This window comes from Acinonyx jubatus, chromosome X (assembly GCF_027475565.1).
Source record: "Acinonyx jubatus isolate Ajub_Pintada_27869175 chromosome X, VMU_Ajub_asm_v1.0, whole genome shotgun sequence".
NCBI lineage: Eukaryota > Metazoa > Chordata > Mammalia > Carnivora > Felidae > Acinonyx > Acinonyx jubatus.
Window position 1 is genome coordinate 56,299,833 of NC_069389.1, and position 19,379 is coordinate 56,319,211.

Sequence of the window (19,379 nt, forward strand, 5' to 3'; positions counted from 1 at the left end):
AAGGTCAGTAACAAAAGGATTAAGTTAGTGAGAAAGCTAGAACAATCTGAAGTTGAGGACAGAGAATGAAATAATGGAATTTTATATTTTCAGTAGAGTAATTCTTGGAAATGACCAAATCCTGCATCTGCTGGAACAATTTTCCTGCAGGAATAGCATGCAGAAGATGAGCACTAGCTGGTCAGGGACCTGTGAAACTAAAGTGTTGCTTGGCCAATCCAACCACAGAGCACTGTGATTGGCTAGCAGGTGAAGAAGGGCAGGAGTTTGGGTAAAGGGGAGAAAATGAGCCAGATGCCCAAGTCCTCAAAAAATATAAGGAAATAAAAAAGAAGTTAATAAGTGACTACATCAAGAAGAAATAAAAGGTAATACTGCCAGAAGGCAGGAGCCTCAAAGGAGAGACTTTTCATCTGAAGGTAAAGATGATAATGATGTCTTCTGTGAAACCAATAACCATGACCAATGACTAAAGAAGATTAGTAACTCTGTGATATTGGTGAGGTATTAGAATATGGGCACTCTCATTAAGGTTGGTAAGAAGGCACATAAGAAAAAATTTTCTGGATAACAATGTGGCAGTACTTATCAAATTTGTTAATGTTCCTGCCATCCATTTCAGCAGTTCCAATTCCATAAATCTATCCTACAAATACATTAACACATACACAAACATACATGTAAGGATGTTCATTGTGGCATTGTTTGTAATAGCAAAATAAAAAAACTGCAAGCAATGGAAACCTTCATCAGTAAGTAACATCAGTTAAATACATTATGTAAGACTTGCACTGGAGGCCCACAGCAATAAGGGAGGCATACTTTGGGAGGAGAAGCGAGGTTTCAGTTAAAAAAAAAAAAAAGTAGAGAGGCACCTGAGTAGCTCAGTCAGTTAAGCGTGTGATTTCAGCTCAGGTCATGATCTTGCAGTTTGTGAGTTCAAGCCCCGCGTAGGGCTCCATACTGACAGCTCAGAGCCTGGAGCCAGCTTCTGATTCTGTGTCTCCCTCACTCTCTCTCTGCCCCTCCACCTCTCTCTCTCTCTCTCTCTCTCTCTCTCTCTCTCTCTCTCTCTCTCTCTCAAAAATAAACAAACATTTAAAAAAGTAGAAGGATAATTTGGGGAGGATATCTAGGGTACAGTAGTTTGTTTACAATGGAATCAATTTTCCAGAAAACACAGTGCAAAGATTGGCAAGAGAGACAACAGTGGGTGGATGAATGGGGGTAAAGGAAGGCATAGAAGGGTAGCAGGAAGCCCAAAAGGGTTGAAAAAAGAGTGAATAAACAGGCAAATGAGCAAAGAGGCTTGCAGGATAAACTGGCTTTCAAGTTAACTGGAGCCTTCAACTTAAAATGCCCTTCCCCCACCCTTGATAGTCCAGAAACCCCTAATCAATCATTAAGTGACAGACCAAAAAGTATCTTTCAATGAAGCTTTCCTTGATACCTTGTGTTAGTTCATGAAATACTTCCCTCAAGTTCCACAGCAACTTATACAACCACTATTACAGGAGTTATCACTTCTGATTAGGGTACTTAACATGAGATTTATGGATGGGCAGCAAGGAGAGCGCCCACGTGTCCCTTCAAGCTTCATAAAAAAATTCTGTGTATCTCTGGGCATTTTTTCAGCAGGAGGGGAAAGTCTACAGTTTGTTTTTTAAAAATTTTTTCTTTCTTTTTTTTTTTTTTAAGTTATCTCTGTCCCCAACGTGGGCCTCAAACTCATGCCCCTGAGATCAAGAGTTGCATGCTCTACTGACTGAGCCAGCCAGGCACTCCTTAAAGCCCACAGTTTTTAATCAAATTCTTAAAGAATTACTGTAATGTAACTTATTCATCAAACATTTATTGAGCAATCTAATATATGCCAGGCACTATACATACACAGATGAAACAAAAAGGTACCTATATTTGAAAAGTTTACAGATAAGAAAGAGAAAGAAGTAAGCAAAGAATTGCAAAATAGTATAAAACATAAAAGAAGCCTAAACAAAAAGAGACACATACCATTAATGAAGACCTACATAAATGGAGGGATATACCATGTTTCTAGTTGGGAAAACTCAATAATGTAAAGACATCTACTCTCCCCAAACTAGGCTGAAAGTTCAGTGTAATCTCAACTAAAATCTCAACAAGATGTTTTGTGGAATTTATTGACTGATACTAAAAATTCTTGTGGAGGAAAAATGAGCTAGATTAGCGAAGAAATGTTTTAAATACAACAAGGAAAACCTTGCCCTATCACATATCAAAATATATAATAAAGCCACAGTAGTTGTTTTAATATTGATATGACATTGATATTGGTGTAAGTACAAACAAATACATCAGTGAAACAAAATAGATGTTCAGAAACAGACTCGTGTGTATAAGGGAATTTGGCACGTGATAAAGGTGGTATTTCAAATCACTGGAGGAAGTCAATAAACAGTATTGGGACAATCAGCTATTTTTTTGGAAAAAAGCTATAGCAATATCTCACGCTATTCACAAAAACAAATTATAGACAGTTTTTTTCTCTGCACTGTTCCAATTTTAGTATACGTGCTGCTGAAGTTTAAATAATAAAACTTAAAAAACCAACTCAGGAACAACCTGTGTTGGACGAAGATTTCTTAGATATGAAACAAAAGCATGAGTCATAAAAGAAAACATTAATAAACTGAACTGCATCAAAATTATGAACATCTGCTCTTCAAAAGACACTGGTAAGAGAACGAAAAGACACGCTACAGATGGAAAGAAAATATTTGCAAACCACACATCTGATAAAGGATTTGTACCCAGAATATATAAGGATTCTAAAAACTCACGGGGCACCTGAGTGCGGTTAGTGGATTCAAGCCCTGCATGGGGCTCTGTGCTGACAGCTCAGAGTCTGGAGCCCACTTCGGATTCTGTGTTCTCCCTCTCTCTCTCCCCCTCCCCTACTCACGCTCTCTCTCTCTCTCTCTCTCTCTCTCAAAAATAAACATTAAAAAAAAGAATTCTAAAAACTCAGTAATAACAAACCAAATTATCCAATTTTTTAAGTGGGCAAAAGATTTAAGCACACTATACCAAAGATGCTCAACATCACTAGTCACTAGGAAAATTTAAATTTTATTTTTTTTAATGTTTCTTTATTTATTTTGAAAGAGAGAGTGTGTGTGTGTGTGTGCGCGCGCGCGCGCGCGCGCGCGCGCGCGCGCGCGAGCGGGGTAGGGGCAGTGAGGGAGGGAGACAGAGAATCCGAAGCAGTCTCTGAGCCGCCAGCACACATACAAGGTTAGAAAAGTAGGAAAGTGGCACTTGGGTGGCTCAGTTGGTTGAGCATCCGACTTCAGCTCAGGTCATGATCTCAAGGTTCGTGAGTTCGAGCCCCGTGTCCAGCTCTGTGCTGACAGCCTGGAGCCTGCTTCGGATTCTGTGTCTCCCCCTCTCTCTGCCCCTCCCCAGCTCGCATTCTCTCTCTCTCAAAAATAAATAAACATTAAAAGCAAATTTTTTAAAGGAGGAAGAAATGGATGAGAAGAAAATATAAGTGAGTATGTTTAAACCCTTGCAGTAGTGACAGCCTCCTTAAACAAGACAATAAAAGGAAAAGCCATAAAGGAAAAGAATAATATATTTGACTATATCAAAATTTTAGGTTTCTATTCTTTTTTTAAATGTTTTATTTACTTTTGAGACACAGTGTGAGTGAGGGAGGGGCGGGGGGGCGGATAGAGGATCCCAAGTGGGCTCTGAACTGACAGCAGTGAGCCCATATTGGGGCTTGAATTCATGAACCCTGAGGCCATGACCTGAGGCGAAATTGGAAGCTCAACTGATGAGCCACCCAAGCACCCCTTAAGTTTCTATTTTAATGACACTGTAAATAAATATAAATGAAAAGGCATATTAGAAGAAAATAATTTCAGGGCACCTGGTTGGCTCAGTTGGTTAAGAATCCGACTTTGGCTCAGGTCATGAACTTGTGGTTCATGAGTTCGAGCCCGGCTTCAGGCTCTGTGCTGACAGCTCAGAGCCTGGAACCTGCTGTGTGATTCTGTGTCTCCTTCTCTCTCTGTTTCTCCTCCACTCACATTGTTTCTCTCTCAAAAATAAAGACTAAAAAAATTTTTTTAGTAATAAAATAAAGAAGAAAATATTTGTAACATATATAGACAATGGATAATTAACATTCATATAAAGAACACCTACACATCAATAAGAAAAAACAACCCAATAGAAACATGAGAAAAATATATAACAAGCAACCACTAAGAGGAAATGCAAATTCTAATAAACACAGGAAAGGAGGCTACATAAATTGACTAGCAATCAGAGAATTATGAATTAAAACATCGCTTTTTGCCTAACAGATCAACAAAAGTTTAAGAAGATCAATAGCGAGGGGCACCTGGACGGCTCAGTCAGGTTAAGCATCCAGTATCTGACTTTGGCTCAGGTCATGATCTTGGGATTTGTGAGTTTGAGCCCCACATCTGACAGCTCAGAGCCTGGAGCCTGCTTCAGATTCTGTCTCCCTCCTTCTCCCCACCCCCTCCACTTACGCTCTGTCTCTGTCTCTTTCTCTCAAATATAAATAAACATTAAAAAAAAAAAAAAGAAGATTGATAGTGAGTATTGGCAGGGGTCTATAGAAATAGGTGCTCCCACATACTGTTGTTATTAATTTGGCCTTAAAAAAAACAAAGAAGTATTTGGCCTTTGGTAAGCAATTTTGTATTACCTTAAAATGTAAAATGTGTGTACCCTTCAACCCAGGAATTCTATTCTTCATTTACCCATCCTAGAGAAACACTTGTGTGCTTTTTGGGAAAAAACCAAAAACCCAGAAACTACCCTTCAGGATTCTCAAGCTATATGCAGTCAAGGACCAGGGTTTTGGGGTGGGGTTGCCTTGTTTGTTTGTTTTTTGTAAATTTCCAAGTGAAAAAGGAATTACTAGAAGAGTGACCATGTGCTCAGATGTCACAGCAACATTAAATTGCCACAAATGTTTTATTTATTTATTTATTTATTTATTTATTTATTTATTTATTTTTAGAGAGAAAGAGAGAGTGAAAGCAGGGGAGAGGGGCAGAGGGAAAGAGAGAGAATCTCAAGCATGCTCCATGCTCAGCACAGAGCCCAACGTGGGGCTCAATCCCATTACCCTGGGATTAGGACCTGAGCCGAAATCGAGAGTCAGATGCTCTACCAACTGAGTCACCCAGGTACCCCATTACAAATGTTTTAAATGCTTACTTTCAACTTCTGTACTTACCTTATTGTTCATGACCGGCACCAGTCCCTGGAATACAGTTTGAGTGGCACTGATCTAAATGTCCAGCAAAAGGGAAAAACGAATTGCTATATGACCCAGCAATTCCACTTCTGTATATATACCCAAAAGAATTAGAAGCAAGGACTTGAAAGGATATCTGTACACCCATGTTCAAAGCAGCATTGTTCACAACAGCCAAAAGGTAGAAGAAGCAACCCAAGTGTTCATTGATGGATAGTCAGATAAACAAAACAGGGTATATAAATACAATGGAATATCATTCAACCTTATGAAGGAAGAAAATTCTGGCACATGCTACAACATGGATAAACCTTGAAGACATTATGCTAATTGAAATAAGCCAGTCACAATAAAACAAATTCTATGTGATTCCACTAGAGGTGCTTAGAATAGTCAAATTTATAGAGGCAGAAAGTACAATGGTGGTTTCCAGCAGCTGGAGAGAGGAGGTAGTAGGAGTTATTATTTAATAGGTAAGGAATTTCATTTTGGGAAGATGAAAAAAAAGTTCTGCAGATGGATGGTGGTAATGATTGCACCACAATGTGGATGTATTTAATGTTACTGAACTGCATACTTAAAAATTCTTAAAATGGGTGCACCTGGGTGGCACAGTCGATTAAGTGTCCCACTGTTAACACCAGCTCAGGTTGTGATCTCCTGGTTGTGAGATCGAGCTCTGTGTCAGGCTCCATGTTGAGCATGGAGCCTGCTTAGGATTCTCTCTCTCCCTCTCTCTGCCCATCCCCTGCTTGTGCTCTGTCTCTCTCTCTCAAAAGTAAATAAACATTAAAAAATTAAATAATAAGCATATATGTGTGGGGATTTCTTAGTTTATTTACTTACTTTGAGACAGAGCACATGCACACAAGCAGGGGAGGGACAGAGAGAGAGGGAAAGAGAATTCTACACTAACAGCACAGGGCTTGAACTCACCAACCATGAGATCATGACCTGAGCTGAAATCAAGACTCAGACACTTAACCAACTGAGCCACCCAGGCACCCCTATATTTCTATTTTTAAATACAAAGAAAATGATCTGGAATAACAAATACCAATCTGATAACATTGGTTTCCTCTGGGACAGGGACCTGCATCAGGGGGTTGGAAAGGAGAACTATGTTTGACTTAAACAACAACAATAACAAAAACATATTCATGTATTATTTGAAAAATTAACATGCTTTTTATAAAAAATTAAAAGAATGGGTCAACCACAGAAAACATGTAGTATGGTAACTAAAGACGGCACAGGTCCTGTAGGGATACAGGGGTATACAAGAAAGTACATGCGCTATAAGCATACAGAGAGGTATCCAATCCCATCCTAGGAAAAACAAGGAGGCTTCTCAGAGGAAGTAGAAAGGAAAGCCTCAAATGAGTTTTGAAAGATGACTAGAAATTATCCAAAAAATAAAATGTGAGTGGGAACACAAAGATGGAGAGGGTATTAGCGGCAGAGGGAATGGTATGTGCAAACACATGGAGGTACAAAAGAACATAGCTTCCTCTAAGAACTGGAAATAGTCCACCAGGCTTAAAGCATAGAATCTATGTAGATAAGTACAGAATCTGGCTTTTACACTGAAAACAACAGGAAATTTTTTAAGCTGATAGAAGTCATCTGCCTGTATGTTTGATTTTTTTTTAGGTTTTATTTATTTAAGTGATCTCTACACCCCATGTGGGGCTCAAACGCACAACCCTGAGATCAAGAGTCACATGCTCTTCTGACTGAGCCAGCCAGGCCCCCCTGCCTATATGTTTTAGAAAGATCACTCTAGCTGCTGTGCATAAAATGAATTAGATAGTAGGTATAGACACAAAAAGGCTACTTTGAAAGCTACTTTAGTAATCCAGAAGAGAAATGATAAAAGGGGGTGGGAGTTGATGAAGGGGGGCAGGCGAGGAACAAGAGAGGGTTAATATTGGACATTCTAAGTTTGAGAAGGATTTCCAAGTGGACATGTTTAATAGGGAGTTGGATTATACATGTTTGGAACATGGAAGAGATGTCTGATTATAACCACACATTTCTTTTTTTTTTTTTTAATTTTTTTTCAACGTTTTTTATTTATTTTTGGGACAGAGAGAGACAGAGTATGAACGGGGGAGGGGCAGAGAGAGAGGGAGACACAGAATCGGAAACAGGCTCCAGGCTCCGAGCCATCAGCCCAGAGCCCGACGCGGGGCTCGAACTCACGGACCGCGAGATCGTGACCTGGCTGAAGTCGGACGCTTAACCGACTGCGCCACCCAGGCGCCCCTATAACCACACATTTCTAAATCAGGTTACTGAAACCATGAGAATTCAAAGTCTCTTCCATATCATAAACCTTACCCTCTCAACTGGCTCAAGTATCTCTCAACATTATGGGGGAAAAAGTCCTTTCTCAAATCCATTCTGTCATTCTCTACTCCTTCATAGAAAAATTTAGAATATTCTTTTTCGGGGTGCCTGGGTGGCTGAGTCGGTTAAGCGTCTGACTTCAGCTCAGGTCAGGATCTCGAAGTCTGTGAGTTTGAGCCCCGTGTCGGGCTCTGGGCTGATGGCTCAGAGCCTGGAGCCTGCTTCTGATTCTGTGTCTCCCTCTCTCTCTGCCCCTCCCCTGTTCATGCTCTGTCTCTCTCTGTCTCAAAAATAAATAAATGTTAAAAAAAACATTAAAATAGAATATTCTTTTTCTTTCTTTCTTTTAACATTTGCTCTAGTCCCAATGTGGGGCTTGGGGCTTGGGGCTTGAACTCAAGATTCATATGCTCTACTGACTGAGCCAGGCAGGCGCCCCTAGAATATTCTTTTTTTTTTTTTTTAAAGAATATTCTTGTTTGAGCTGTGTACTCAATGTTCTTCCCACTTCCCATCACTCTACGAAAATAGCTATTGCAAAGGTCACCAAATCTAACAGATGCCTTTCAGGCCTCATCTTATTTTGGTGTCTCAGCAGCATTTAATACAGTATTAAATGTACTCCTCCCTTCCTTCCGTTAATACTGTTCCCTTGGCTTTCAGGATATCTCATTCTCCTGTTTTTCCTCCTCCATCTCTTCCCATTCCTCAGCTTCCTTTGTGAACTTCTGCTCTTCTACCTCCTGCTTCCTCTTATAATCCAACCAAAGGCAGAGAGAATATTAGAAAATTATTATGGAAGGGTTACAGATTCTATTGCAAATAATCCTGCAAACCTAAAAGAAAGATACTTCTCTCTTCACTGTGAATTGGTATCAAATGAATAAGCATAGCCTTCTGAAGTAACTCACTGTGGTAGGCCAAAGAGCAAAAGATGTCCAAGTCTGAATCCCCAGAGCTTGTGAATATCTTCCTTTGCATGGCAAAAGAGACTTTGCAGAAGAAAAATAAAAGGCTTTGAAGAGATGATTAAGGTAAAGATCTGATAGGGAGACTATCCTAGTGGCCTCAACATAAGCACAAGGGTCCTTAAAGTGAAAGAGAGAAGAGATGTGAAGACAGAAGTAGATTAGAGCAGAGATTGCTGGCTTTAAGGTGGAAGGGGACTGTGAGCTAAGGAATGCAGGCAGTCTTTAGAAGCTGGAAAAGACAAGGAAGATTCTCCTCTACAGCCTCCAAAAGGAACACAGCCCTGCCAACATGTTGACTTTAGCCCATAATGCCTATTTTAGGCTTCCGACCTCCAGAGCTGTAAGATAACACAAATCCAGCCATTTGGAGGGGCACTGGACGGTATCTACTAAGATGATAAGTGCACATAGTTTACGATACCACTCCTAGGTATATGCCCTAGAAGAGTTGTTCAGATGCTCTCAAAAGGTAGTCCATAGTTCCCAGGTGGTTCCCCCTGAAAACAGGGGGTCTTTGAGATTCAAAGCTATTTTCATAATAGTATTAAGATGTTGTTTGCCTTTTTTATTGTGTTGACATCTGCACTGATGATGCAAAAGGAAAAGTGGGAGAAAAAAAAGCAAAGATGTATAAAACTGCTGGTGCCTTAAAGCTCATCAAAGATAGTGGTGTCACCAAACTGTCCTGTGCCATTGTATTTTTCCTCATCACACACTTAAGAATGTCCTTGATAAGGCAGTAAAAGTTGTTAAAATCTCCATGCCTAAATGCATAGCTTTCTAACATTCTGTGTCACAAAACAGAAAGTACAGAAAAAGCACTTCTATTGCATACTCAAGTATAATGTTTGTCCCAAGGAAAAGCACTTGTCAGACTGAGTTGTGCGCTGAAGTCACTTTTCTCATGGAACACCATTTTTCTTGAAATAATGACCGACAGATAAACTGTGGCTATTCAGACTTGGGTATTTGGCAGACACTTTCTCAGAAATAAACAAAGTGAGCCTGTCACTTCAAGAACTGATAGCATCTGGTGCTAATGGTAAAACTTGAGTTTTCAAGCAAAAATTAGAACTTTGGAAAACTTGTACCGCTACCATAGGCTTAGCAGCTTTCCAATACTTTTAAGACTTCTCTGATGAGAGCAGTGGTGATATTAATGAATGCAACTTTTTGACACCGTATAATGAACTGTATCAACATTTGAAAGTTCTGCATGACTCAGTGAACCAATATCTTCCAAATTGTCAATGCATTATGTTAAAAAGTCATGCACAGGTTAAAAAAAAACACAACATATTAAAGTACAAGGCAGACCAATGGACTTCAATGTAACCAATGTAACCAAGTATGACAATGTAACCAAGTATGACAAGTTTATTTATATGATTGATATGGTTTCAAAATTCACATTAAAAGTCATCTTTAAGAAACTACCACTTGTTAAAGATTGATGTAGTATTAATAAATAGCCACAATTATCTTAAAGGCTATTAAACTACTCCTTGTTTTTCTAAGTACACATCTGTGTGATATATACTTCAACCAAAACTATAATCAAATGCAAAAGCAGACATGAGAACCCAGATGTCTCCTATTAAGCTGATTAAAGAGACTTTCAGAAAATGCAATACAATTTTACTGTTCTCACTAATATCTTTTGCCTTGGACAAGTTATTTTTCATTTAAAAATATTATTTTTGTTAACATGGAATGGGCTTATTGCTGTTAATTTTAATGAATAAACAGCTAAACTTTTCCTTTTAATTTCTAACACATTTACTAGTGATAGATATAAACCTATATAAACATTTTCTCTTAGGAGTATAAAGGAGTTCTGAGATCAAAAAGTTTGAGAACCACTACCCTAGAGAAACTCTGACATGGAGTTGTGAGCAGGAATGTTCATAGCAGTACTACTTAGAAAAGCAAAAAATTGAAAAAATCTAGTAGTCTATCTATAAGCTATGGTTAAATAAGCCATTTTATAGCCATACTGTGGCATATTATGCCAGTAGAAAATGAAAACATTTAAATATAGCAAAATAAAAATATTTCCAAAAACATGTAATAAACAAATTTGCAGGATATGTACAGTATGGTATAATTTTTGTAGAAATAAAACCACAACACAATGTGTTTTCTTAGCAAACCAACACAAAACCTGGAAGGCTACCAGGATACACAGCAAACTGTAAAGAGCGGCTACCTTTGGGAAGGTAAAGAAGGACTAGGAGTGTGGGTAATGACCAAAGCATACTTTAGCCCCATCTTTGTGCAATGTTTTGAGGGTTTTTTTCTTAAAAAGGAGAACGTACTAGTGCAATTAAAAATATTTAGGAGAAAGGAATAAAGCAACAAGATCAAGCCCAGACATTGAGGAAGAAAGGGGACTCGCTTTGAGTCCAGGCTGAGAGGACCAGTGTTTTTGCTGCAGCTGTTCTGCAGCTGTGAAGTCTAGGAGGGAGTCATGAGGGATGAAATCAGGCGACGGAGGGTATGGTTGGCTGAAACGGTAAGGGCCACCTAGATGGCGGAACTTTCCGGGTCAGACACTTCCCACCTCCTTCCAGGGACTTAATACAAAGAAGGCCTGCACGGCCACAGAGGTCAGCTTCTCCCGCTTTCTCCATCATGAATCTCGCCCTGAGGCCCTGTAACTCTCATCCTACTCCCCGTCTCCGATCCCCACTCCCCCGGCCCTGATCTAGGACCTCGGCGGCCACATCGGAGAAAGAGTTCTGGGCAGGCGGTGGTGAAAGGAGACCTGCAGGCTAAGGAGACTACGGCGCTGAATCGCCACGGCACACCGGGTGACACTGAAACACCTGAACGGTGACCGAGGGACAGGAGGCGGAGAGTAGCCGGCAGCTACGCCGCAGGAGGACGCAGTTACCAAGTAAGCCACAGGAGCTCCGAGGACAGACTCGCTGACTCTCCCAGGTGCCCTCGGGTAGGATTCGCTTTCGAAAGCAGCGCCATAGCGCTCCCATTGGTCTTCCATTCCAGCCCAACCAGCAGCTCTCTCTGTGGCCCGCCCCTCGATTAAAAGGCCAATCAGAAGAGGGTCTTGTGTTTCCCACTGTGTAGGACCAACTAAAAGCTTGCTCACTTCTGACTGACGTGTGGACAGCCAACCAGAAGAGCCTGGTGATTCGGCCTCTTGTTTGAGTCATCATCTCGGTCTAGGTCCCTGTCCTTGTCCCGTCCCTGCCTGGAATCTAAGGTTTGGACCTGAGACAAATAACCAAAAAGGAGGCCCAAGCTTTTTAGATGGTGGCTCAAGAGGCAAAGTAATATTTCCCAGAGTTTCCAAGGAGGTTGGTTCCGAGGTCTGAAGAGTTTGTAATTGAGCTGTCAGTGCTGCTCTGGCGTTCGCCCCAAGTAGTGCCTACCTGAGAAAAGTATCCGTCATGAGAGCGCTTCAGATAATGTTGCTTTGCCACCAGGCTTATTGCTTCACTTCCCCCCAAAGTCAGGTGGGAACATCGGGGCTTCAATGAAGTGTTGGTTTATCTACAGTGAGGAACGTTAGGGATGCTCAATTAGCAGCGATAAATACTGCTTCCAGAATGACTAAAATGAAATGGGTGGGAAATTTTTATTATGATTTGTGTGTGTGTGTGTGTGTGTGTGTGTGTGTGTGTGTGTGTGTGCGCGCGGGGGGGGGGGGAATTAAAAACCTGATAGTGGTATCATTACAACTAAAAGTATCAGAAAATGCTAATTAAAACTAAGAAATATCACTTTCACTAAATAGTTTGCATAATTACCAGTTGTTTAATATTGTGCCATTTGGGTAAAGCAGCTTTGGGCAGGGGTGAATGGCAATTTCTCCACTTTTGGTAAGAAAACAGACATTGTCATTTGCTGTAAGCGGGGGCCTAATGTAACACACATCCTTTGACCCAGCATTTATTTCTCTCAAAATCTATCCCACAGAAATACTTAAACACATGAGCAAAGTTATATGTAGCATTCCTTGTAATAATGAATGATTGGAGACAAATTTCCAACAGTAACTGTATCACTAAATTGTTTTACAACCATACCATGAAATGTTATGCTGCCATATTTAAAAATGAGGTAAATTTCCATATACTAATGTGAAAGGAAGTCCACAAAACACTGCAAAGTGAAAAACATAGGTTGCATACATACAGCATCCCATTTTGTTAAAAAAAACACGACATACAAGTGTGTGGGTATTCATACATGTACATGTGTATGAGTATGTGTATATTCATACATACATGTATGTATATATTCACATACATATATCTGTGCATAGAAAAAAGTCCAGGAAGACACATACCAAATTAAGTTATTTTTGTAGAATGGGTGTAGGGAGGGGAATAAAGAGAAATCTCACTTTTTACACATTTATGTTTTCTTCAACTTTGTCAACTAGCATTAATTACTTTTGAATTTTATCACCACATAAAACATTTTAACAAAATAGACACATTTCTACAAAATAGACAATTTCTACATTTTAAATAAGAGTAATTCCATACAGGAATGAGGTGACTATTTCATTTAAAAATTTCAATTTAGGGGTGCCTGGCTGCTTAGTCGGGTAGAGCATGCGACCCCTGTCTAGGTTGTAAAGCCCGGGTTGTTCAAGCCCCACACTGGGTATAGAAATTACTTAAAAATAAAATCTTTAAAAAACAAATACATAAAAAATTTCAACTAGAAGACCTAGGATAAAATTAGGGCAACTGTAAATCAACACCGAGTTTCAATGTGGTACTACTCATGACTTGATACTACAGGATGTGGGCAAACAAACTCTAATCAGGGTAAGTGAAGGGTCATTCATTTCTGGGAGAGAAAACTACACTACAGCAAACCCCATCAAATGGGAAAAACTTTGCTTCCGCCTGTTTGGTAGCATCACCTCCAGGGTTTACTCAGTTCCTTAGGGCAAGAGTTGGAAATCATAAAAAAATCGAGATTTAGGATACCTCAGAAACCATTCAGTCAAATGCCCTCAGTTTACAGTTGAGAAAACAGGTCCAGATGGGTGAAGCAATCTGCCTGTAGGTGCTATATAGCCAGCTAACTAACATAGCTGGCTCCAGGACCCAGGTTTCTATTCCGGGCCTACTATTCCTTTTCTACTTCTCAGATCTTCCTGAGTCTCCTTCTGATGACATATTAGGAAATATTTTAAAGTCTTATGCATAACAAAATAAAAAGCTCTCCATTGGCACAGATTATCAAAAGTTGACTGTATTTGGATAAAAAACATTATGGGTAAAATAACATTTTCCTGAAAAGTAATGTATAAATTTCTGTGACTCTAAATGTATTTCACTGTTCACTTAAGAACTGTTTTATCTAATTTCTGATTGCTCTTCAATTGGCAGTACCTCTTAATCCTGTACATTCAGTTTCTCTGTATCAGGTAGTTGATGATCTATATACAAACACTTAAAACCACTGCAGGAAACACCTATTTAACAAAAACCTGCTGTGAATTAAAAAATCCTTTATTCCGTGTAATGTTAATAATTATCCAATTTGTTTTGTAAGGAATGAGCTTTCTGTTCTCAAAAGCATAGATAGATAGATAGATAGATAGATAGATAGATAGATAGATAGATAGATAGATAGGCAGGCAGACAGGCAAGAGAAAATAAAAATAAGAACAATTATTTCTTTTTGTAAAAGCAAAGCAAAACAAAAGATAAGAGGAATGAAGGGTGGTGGATGGTCGGGAAGGGAGTGGCAGAGAACCACAAGCTAAATTAGTCACAAAGTATTTATATTTTAAAAGTAAACTTGAATACTACGATGTATAAATGGACTAACAACCACCTAACCTTCAGGCTATAATTAAAGTGGTGTCCAGTTTTAGACTCTATGACTTAGGGACATATAAGGACCTTGGAGAGATTTCAGAATAATAAAGTTAAAAGGGTAAAAAACGAGCCAAGTGAGGAAAAATTAGAACTGTTATTGTGTCTAAGAAGAGAAGACCAGAGGTGACTCAAAAGTCTTCAGGATATGAAGAAATATCCATTTCAGTGAGCAGTTGGTCTGCATTTCCACAGTAAAAAGTAATTTTACTTAAATTATGACAGCATATATTTGAAGATAGAACTGTCTCAGCTAGGATGTCTCATCAAACAAAAACTCCAGCGCAGTTTGAAGGCCGCTCACCTCTTCCATCCTTTACCAGCTCAACTCCTCATGTCAAAGAATGGGTCAAAGGGTAGTAGATAAGTCATCTCCAGAATGTGAAGATTTAGACTTCTTTTGGGTCTAGCTACTATGTTTAAAATTTTTGGTTAGCCTCTGTCGCCCAGGTCCCAGTATAAGGTTGAGCTGCTTCAGTGCTATGAATAAAAGGAATTAATTAGTGATAAACATTTAGGTACATGCAGAAATGTGAATTCCTCATGAAAGAAACCTTCTCCTTGGTGTTGGTGGGTACGAGGGCTTGGATTTGGGGCTCTTTCAGGACCCAGGTTACTGTGCTAACATGACCCATTTGACTCCAAAGAGGGAATAAAGTCTACAAAGTGTACAAAATAAAGTCTATGAAGAAAAGAGAATGCAATCCTCTTTTATTTGTACCACAACCACCCCACCCCATCCAGCTTTTAGCATAAGACTGGGCACACAGAAGGCTAGGAATTGGTACTTGTTAAATGAATGTCAGTTGTCCAAAATTTTGAAACTTTACTCTATAGTTGCCTTTTCTAGTTATTCTCTAATTCATTCTCTAACACTGCTGTTTATGAAGGTTGCATTTCTCTAATTATTCTTTTCTTTTATCTCACAGAAACTTCTATTCTTCCCTATCCCCTCAGATACCTTTAGTCATCTAATTCCCGAACTACCAAAACCTCTTAACTTCAATTCAGCCCCCACTCTTCTACTTACACCCAAGTACATTGTTATGTCACCTTAATTCGTGTTTTGACCACATCCCTTTCTATACCTTCTTTCCATGCTCAACTTCATGATTAAAACTTGCTTTGACTTCCCAAATGACAAGACTCCTACCTCCTCTCATTCTAAACCTTTACTAAAAGCCACTTTGTGTAGGAAGCCATTTCAGAACACATCGGTCAGATGAAAATATCCACCCATCAAAAGTTCTCAGAGGGGCACCTGGCTGGCTCAGTTTGTTGAGCGTCCGACTCTTGGTTTTGGCTCAGGTCATGATCTCAGTTTCATGGGTTCGAGCCCCACATCGGGCTCAGCGCTGACAGTGTGGAGCCTGCTTGGGATTCTCTTTCTCCCCCTGTCTCTGCCCCTCCCTAACTCACACTGTCTCTATCTCAATAAATAAATTTATATTTATAAATAAGTAAACCTAAAAAAAATGTTCTCAGAGTTAAAAAAAAAAGTTATCAAAGTTCACTCACCTTTCTGCCTGCATCAAATCTATTTGAAAGAAAAAAGTCTCAATTGAGGTAAAAAAAAAAACTATAAAAGAAATAGTGTTTGTAGGTGGTAGGTTGGATGATGAGCACTTGCACACACGTGTTTATGTACACATATAGCATATGCATATATATGTACACACACACACACACACACTATAAATATATTCTGCCCAAATTAGTAGAAACCCACAAGGTTAAAAACCAAATCTACTAAATCTGAACCAAACCACAGGTATTGAGCCCTATGGCTACTTCCTGCAAGAAGACGCATTACCTCGGTGACAAAGTCAATTGGGAGTTGCAAGGATAGGTAAATATCGCTACAGGCAGCTAGGATTCTGGTTGTTGTTTTTTTAATTTAAATGCCAAACTTAACTTATCACCTCAGGATACTGACCATGTTGTATGATTTCTGCACAATACCAAGAATATCCTAGACACTAAAAAATACTACAACTTAAGCAGGAAAACAGAGGCTTGCTTCACAGTGGTTTAATATGAACAGAGTTGAATATGACATTGTCTGACAGAAGAATGAACAGTTTGCTGAATAAAAGCCCCGAGTCAGGATATATACACAGCAGAAATGGGGCCTCAGGCTTTCAGCACTTGTGCACAATGAAAGAATTCTTAAAAAAAAAGTCAATAACAGAGGATACAAATCAAAAAGGCAGCAACAACACCAACATTTGGGAGGTGGGAAAGGGAGCACAGCCTCTCTCTAGGGGCTGCTCAGCCCCTGGTACAGGCTCAGCAGCTGGAGAGCTGATCTGTCTCAGGGAACTTCAACATTGAGAAGGACTCCAAATCCCATGTCAAAATCCAATCCTAAACTCTCTGATCAGGGTCTTGTCCAACTCCACAATCCTTTTCCCCAAGACCCCATACAGAGAATTCCAATCCTTCCATGATAGAGAGTCTAAGCAAAGAGTCCCCATTTTTGACATGACACCAGTTAACTTGCTCCCATCCCACCAATGGAGAGAGATATCAGGCCCCAGCAAACAAACCACTAGCCTCCAGATAGAAGCCCAGGAAAGCTGCTTCAGACTCTTAAGATTTGGGACATCCATACCCAGCTGCTATTTCTAGCTCAAATTCTGGGAAGACTACTGGAGTTCCATGGGAAACAGGTACAGGCAGTTCAGTAACCCTGTGACCAAGCTGGGGAGGGCAGCGACAACTCTTGCCCCTGAGCCCCATTCAACAGCTCAAAGTGCTTAGGAGAAGTCAGAGACTGTGTGGTTTGTTCATGTGCTTCGGCCTTGTGGCAGCACTAAATGGGATGGTGGGGGTGGGGTGGGGAGGAAGAATGGAAGGAAGAGGGTGGTGATGCCCTTCCCAACCACTGGGAGGTACCTAGAAAATGATCCACTCCCACCCTTTAGGGAGTTACCTGGCAGTGGTGAGTTGTCCCCACCCCTCAAGCCATCAAACCCGCAAAGGTAACCTATAAAGTAGCAAGGGCTTGTGGGGGGGGGGTGGAAACTTCTGGCCTGTACTGACTCACCTGCTGATGAGCGAGAACAGGCAGCCAGAGTGGGGAGCCACAAAGGAGAGGGGCTAGACAACAAGAATTCCCCTACTGCCCTATGGCTTTCTTCTGACTCTGAAGCAGCCATGATGAGGGGCCCAGAAAACCCACACACCTTGCTCCACACAACAGACTGCTTAGACTCAGGAGGATTTACTGCCATGAAAAGCAACAAGGGAGAGAGAAAGGAACAAAAGAAACCGTTGAGAAAACTGGGAGCAGGCCTAGAGAAAACAAGAACTTCTGGGTCTCTACCACCTTCCCCAAAAGAAAAAAGTTCATGCAGGTAGGAAAGGCAGGGTTTTTCCCTGCTCAGCGTTTCTGGTTAAACCTAAGAGTAAGAAAATCCCCTGGACTTGCAGCATCAGTATGTATCCGAGTGCCCTACCAGCACAAGACCCCCACCCCCCATAAGATTAGCCTTCTGACAAGGGTAAATGCCCAAGGAATTACCTTCCAGTCCAATCCCCCCACCCGCACCCCAAGCAAAGAGCATCTGCCTGTGGTCTCCCACCGCTTCTCAGAGAAGAGGATCCTAGCAGAGTGCCCACGGTGTAGTCAGGTACCAAGAAACACAATGCCAAACAGTCTATCAGGCCAGGGGATGGGCAGCCAACTTCAGATCAAAGAGACAGAGAGAGAGGCTTAGTGTAAAAATCAATGTCATTTCAGCAGGAAAGTAGAGGGCAAGTGGTGAGAGGGGCTCCTACTGGCGCACCTTCCCAGGGACGTAGTTCCTGTCAATTGCCTCCTCCTGCAGGAACATGTGTAGGCAGCGTTCATTCTGAGCCAGTGGGTGCCCAGCAATTCTATAAAGAGACCAAGATGGTTATCAGTAGTATCTGGGATTAGAGAGAATTCACAGAGCAATGGGGGTGTGGACAGGGGAGAAAGGGCAACATCAGCTCTTCCAGAGGTTCAAGTAAGTAGAGGACAGCAACGAGGCACCACTCCAACCCTGATGTTGTAGGAGAAGGGAGATAGACAGGTGAGGTAGGGAAAAATCCCCAAACATATCCAAGGCCTTTTCAGGCCCTGAGGTACAGGATCAGAATTCTGCTCGAAGGAATGGAGTTTTACTGTCCAGTCAGCTCACCACACAACCGGCAACACATCTTATTACACATCACAAAAGAGGAGACAGACAAAACACAGAAAGACCATGATGGCAAAAGGAGCAAGAGGAGTCCCCGGGAACTTGGCTTACTTGTTAATAAACTGTTCGAGGCCCTGCCTCCTTTCTTCAATGAAGGACTCCTCAAATATCCCTTCATCTCCTCGAAAAGGGAGCTGACGCTTCAAGGCTTTCCCAGGCAGTGGTGGTACTACAATCTGCAGGCAGACACAAAATATCAGCCACATGGGAGAGGATGAAGAGGGAAAGAGATGGTGAAGCACTGTATACCTTATTTCTTATTAGACTATTAGCCAGGGTCTATCTTATCCCACAGCTGGCAACTTGTAAGAACTGAGGCCATAAGAACAGTAATGATGGCTTAGGTCAAAAATGAATCCAGGGGCACCTGGGTGGCTCAGTCAGTTAAGCGTCTGACTTCAGCTCAGGTCATGATCTCACCGTTCTGAGTTCGAGCCCCATGTTGGGCTCTGTGCTGATAGCTCAGAGCCTGGAGCCTGTTTTGGATTCTGTCTCTCTCTCTCTCTCCCTCTCTCTCTCTCTCTCTCTCTCTTTCTCTGCCTCTCCCCTGCTCGTGCTCTGTATCTATCTTAAAAATAAACAAACATAAAAAAATCCAAGTGATTTTATGGAAGGACAGATTTACCACCTCAAAAAAAAAAAAAAACAAAAAAAAGAAATAAACTCCAAATATTCC

The 19,379-nt window shown here is 40.8% G+C and overlaps 1 protein-coding gene across 2 annotated transcripts in view; it reads right to left on the minus strand.

The window, feature by feature from the left end:
* SNX12 (sorting nexin 12) overlaps window positions 1-19,379 on the minus strand; it is a 41,095-nt gene that overhangs the window by 14,354 nt on the left and 7,362 nt on the right. Inside the window, exons 3-5 of one of the 2 annotated variants that reach the window (XM_053202446.1) lie at window positions 18,755-18,879; window positions 18,266-18,356; window positions 13,089-14,954 (exon numbers count right to left, since the gene is read on the minus strand). In XM_053202446.1, the coding sequence (XP_053058421.1) occupies window positions 14,949-14,954; window positions 18,266-18,356; window positions 18,755-18,879 (222 nt within the window). In that variant the 3' untranslated portion in view covers window positions 13,089-14,948. Of the gene's footprint in view, window positions 1-13,088; window positions 14,955-18,265; window positions 18,357-18,754; window positions 18,880-19,379 lie in introns of those variants that run through there. The other variant, XM_053202445.1, reaches the window with a different exon arrangement.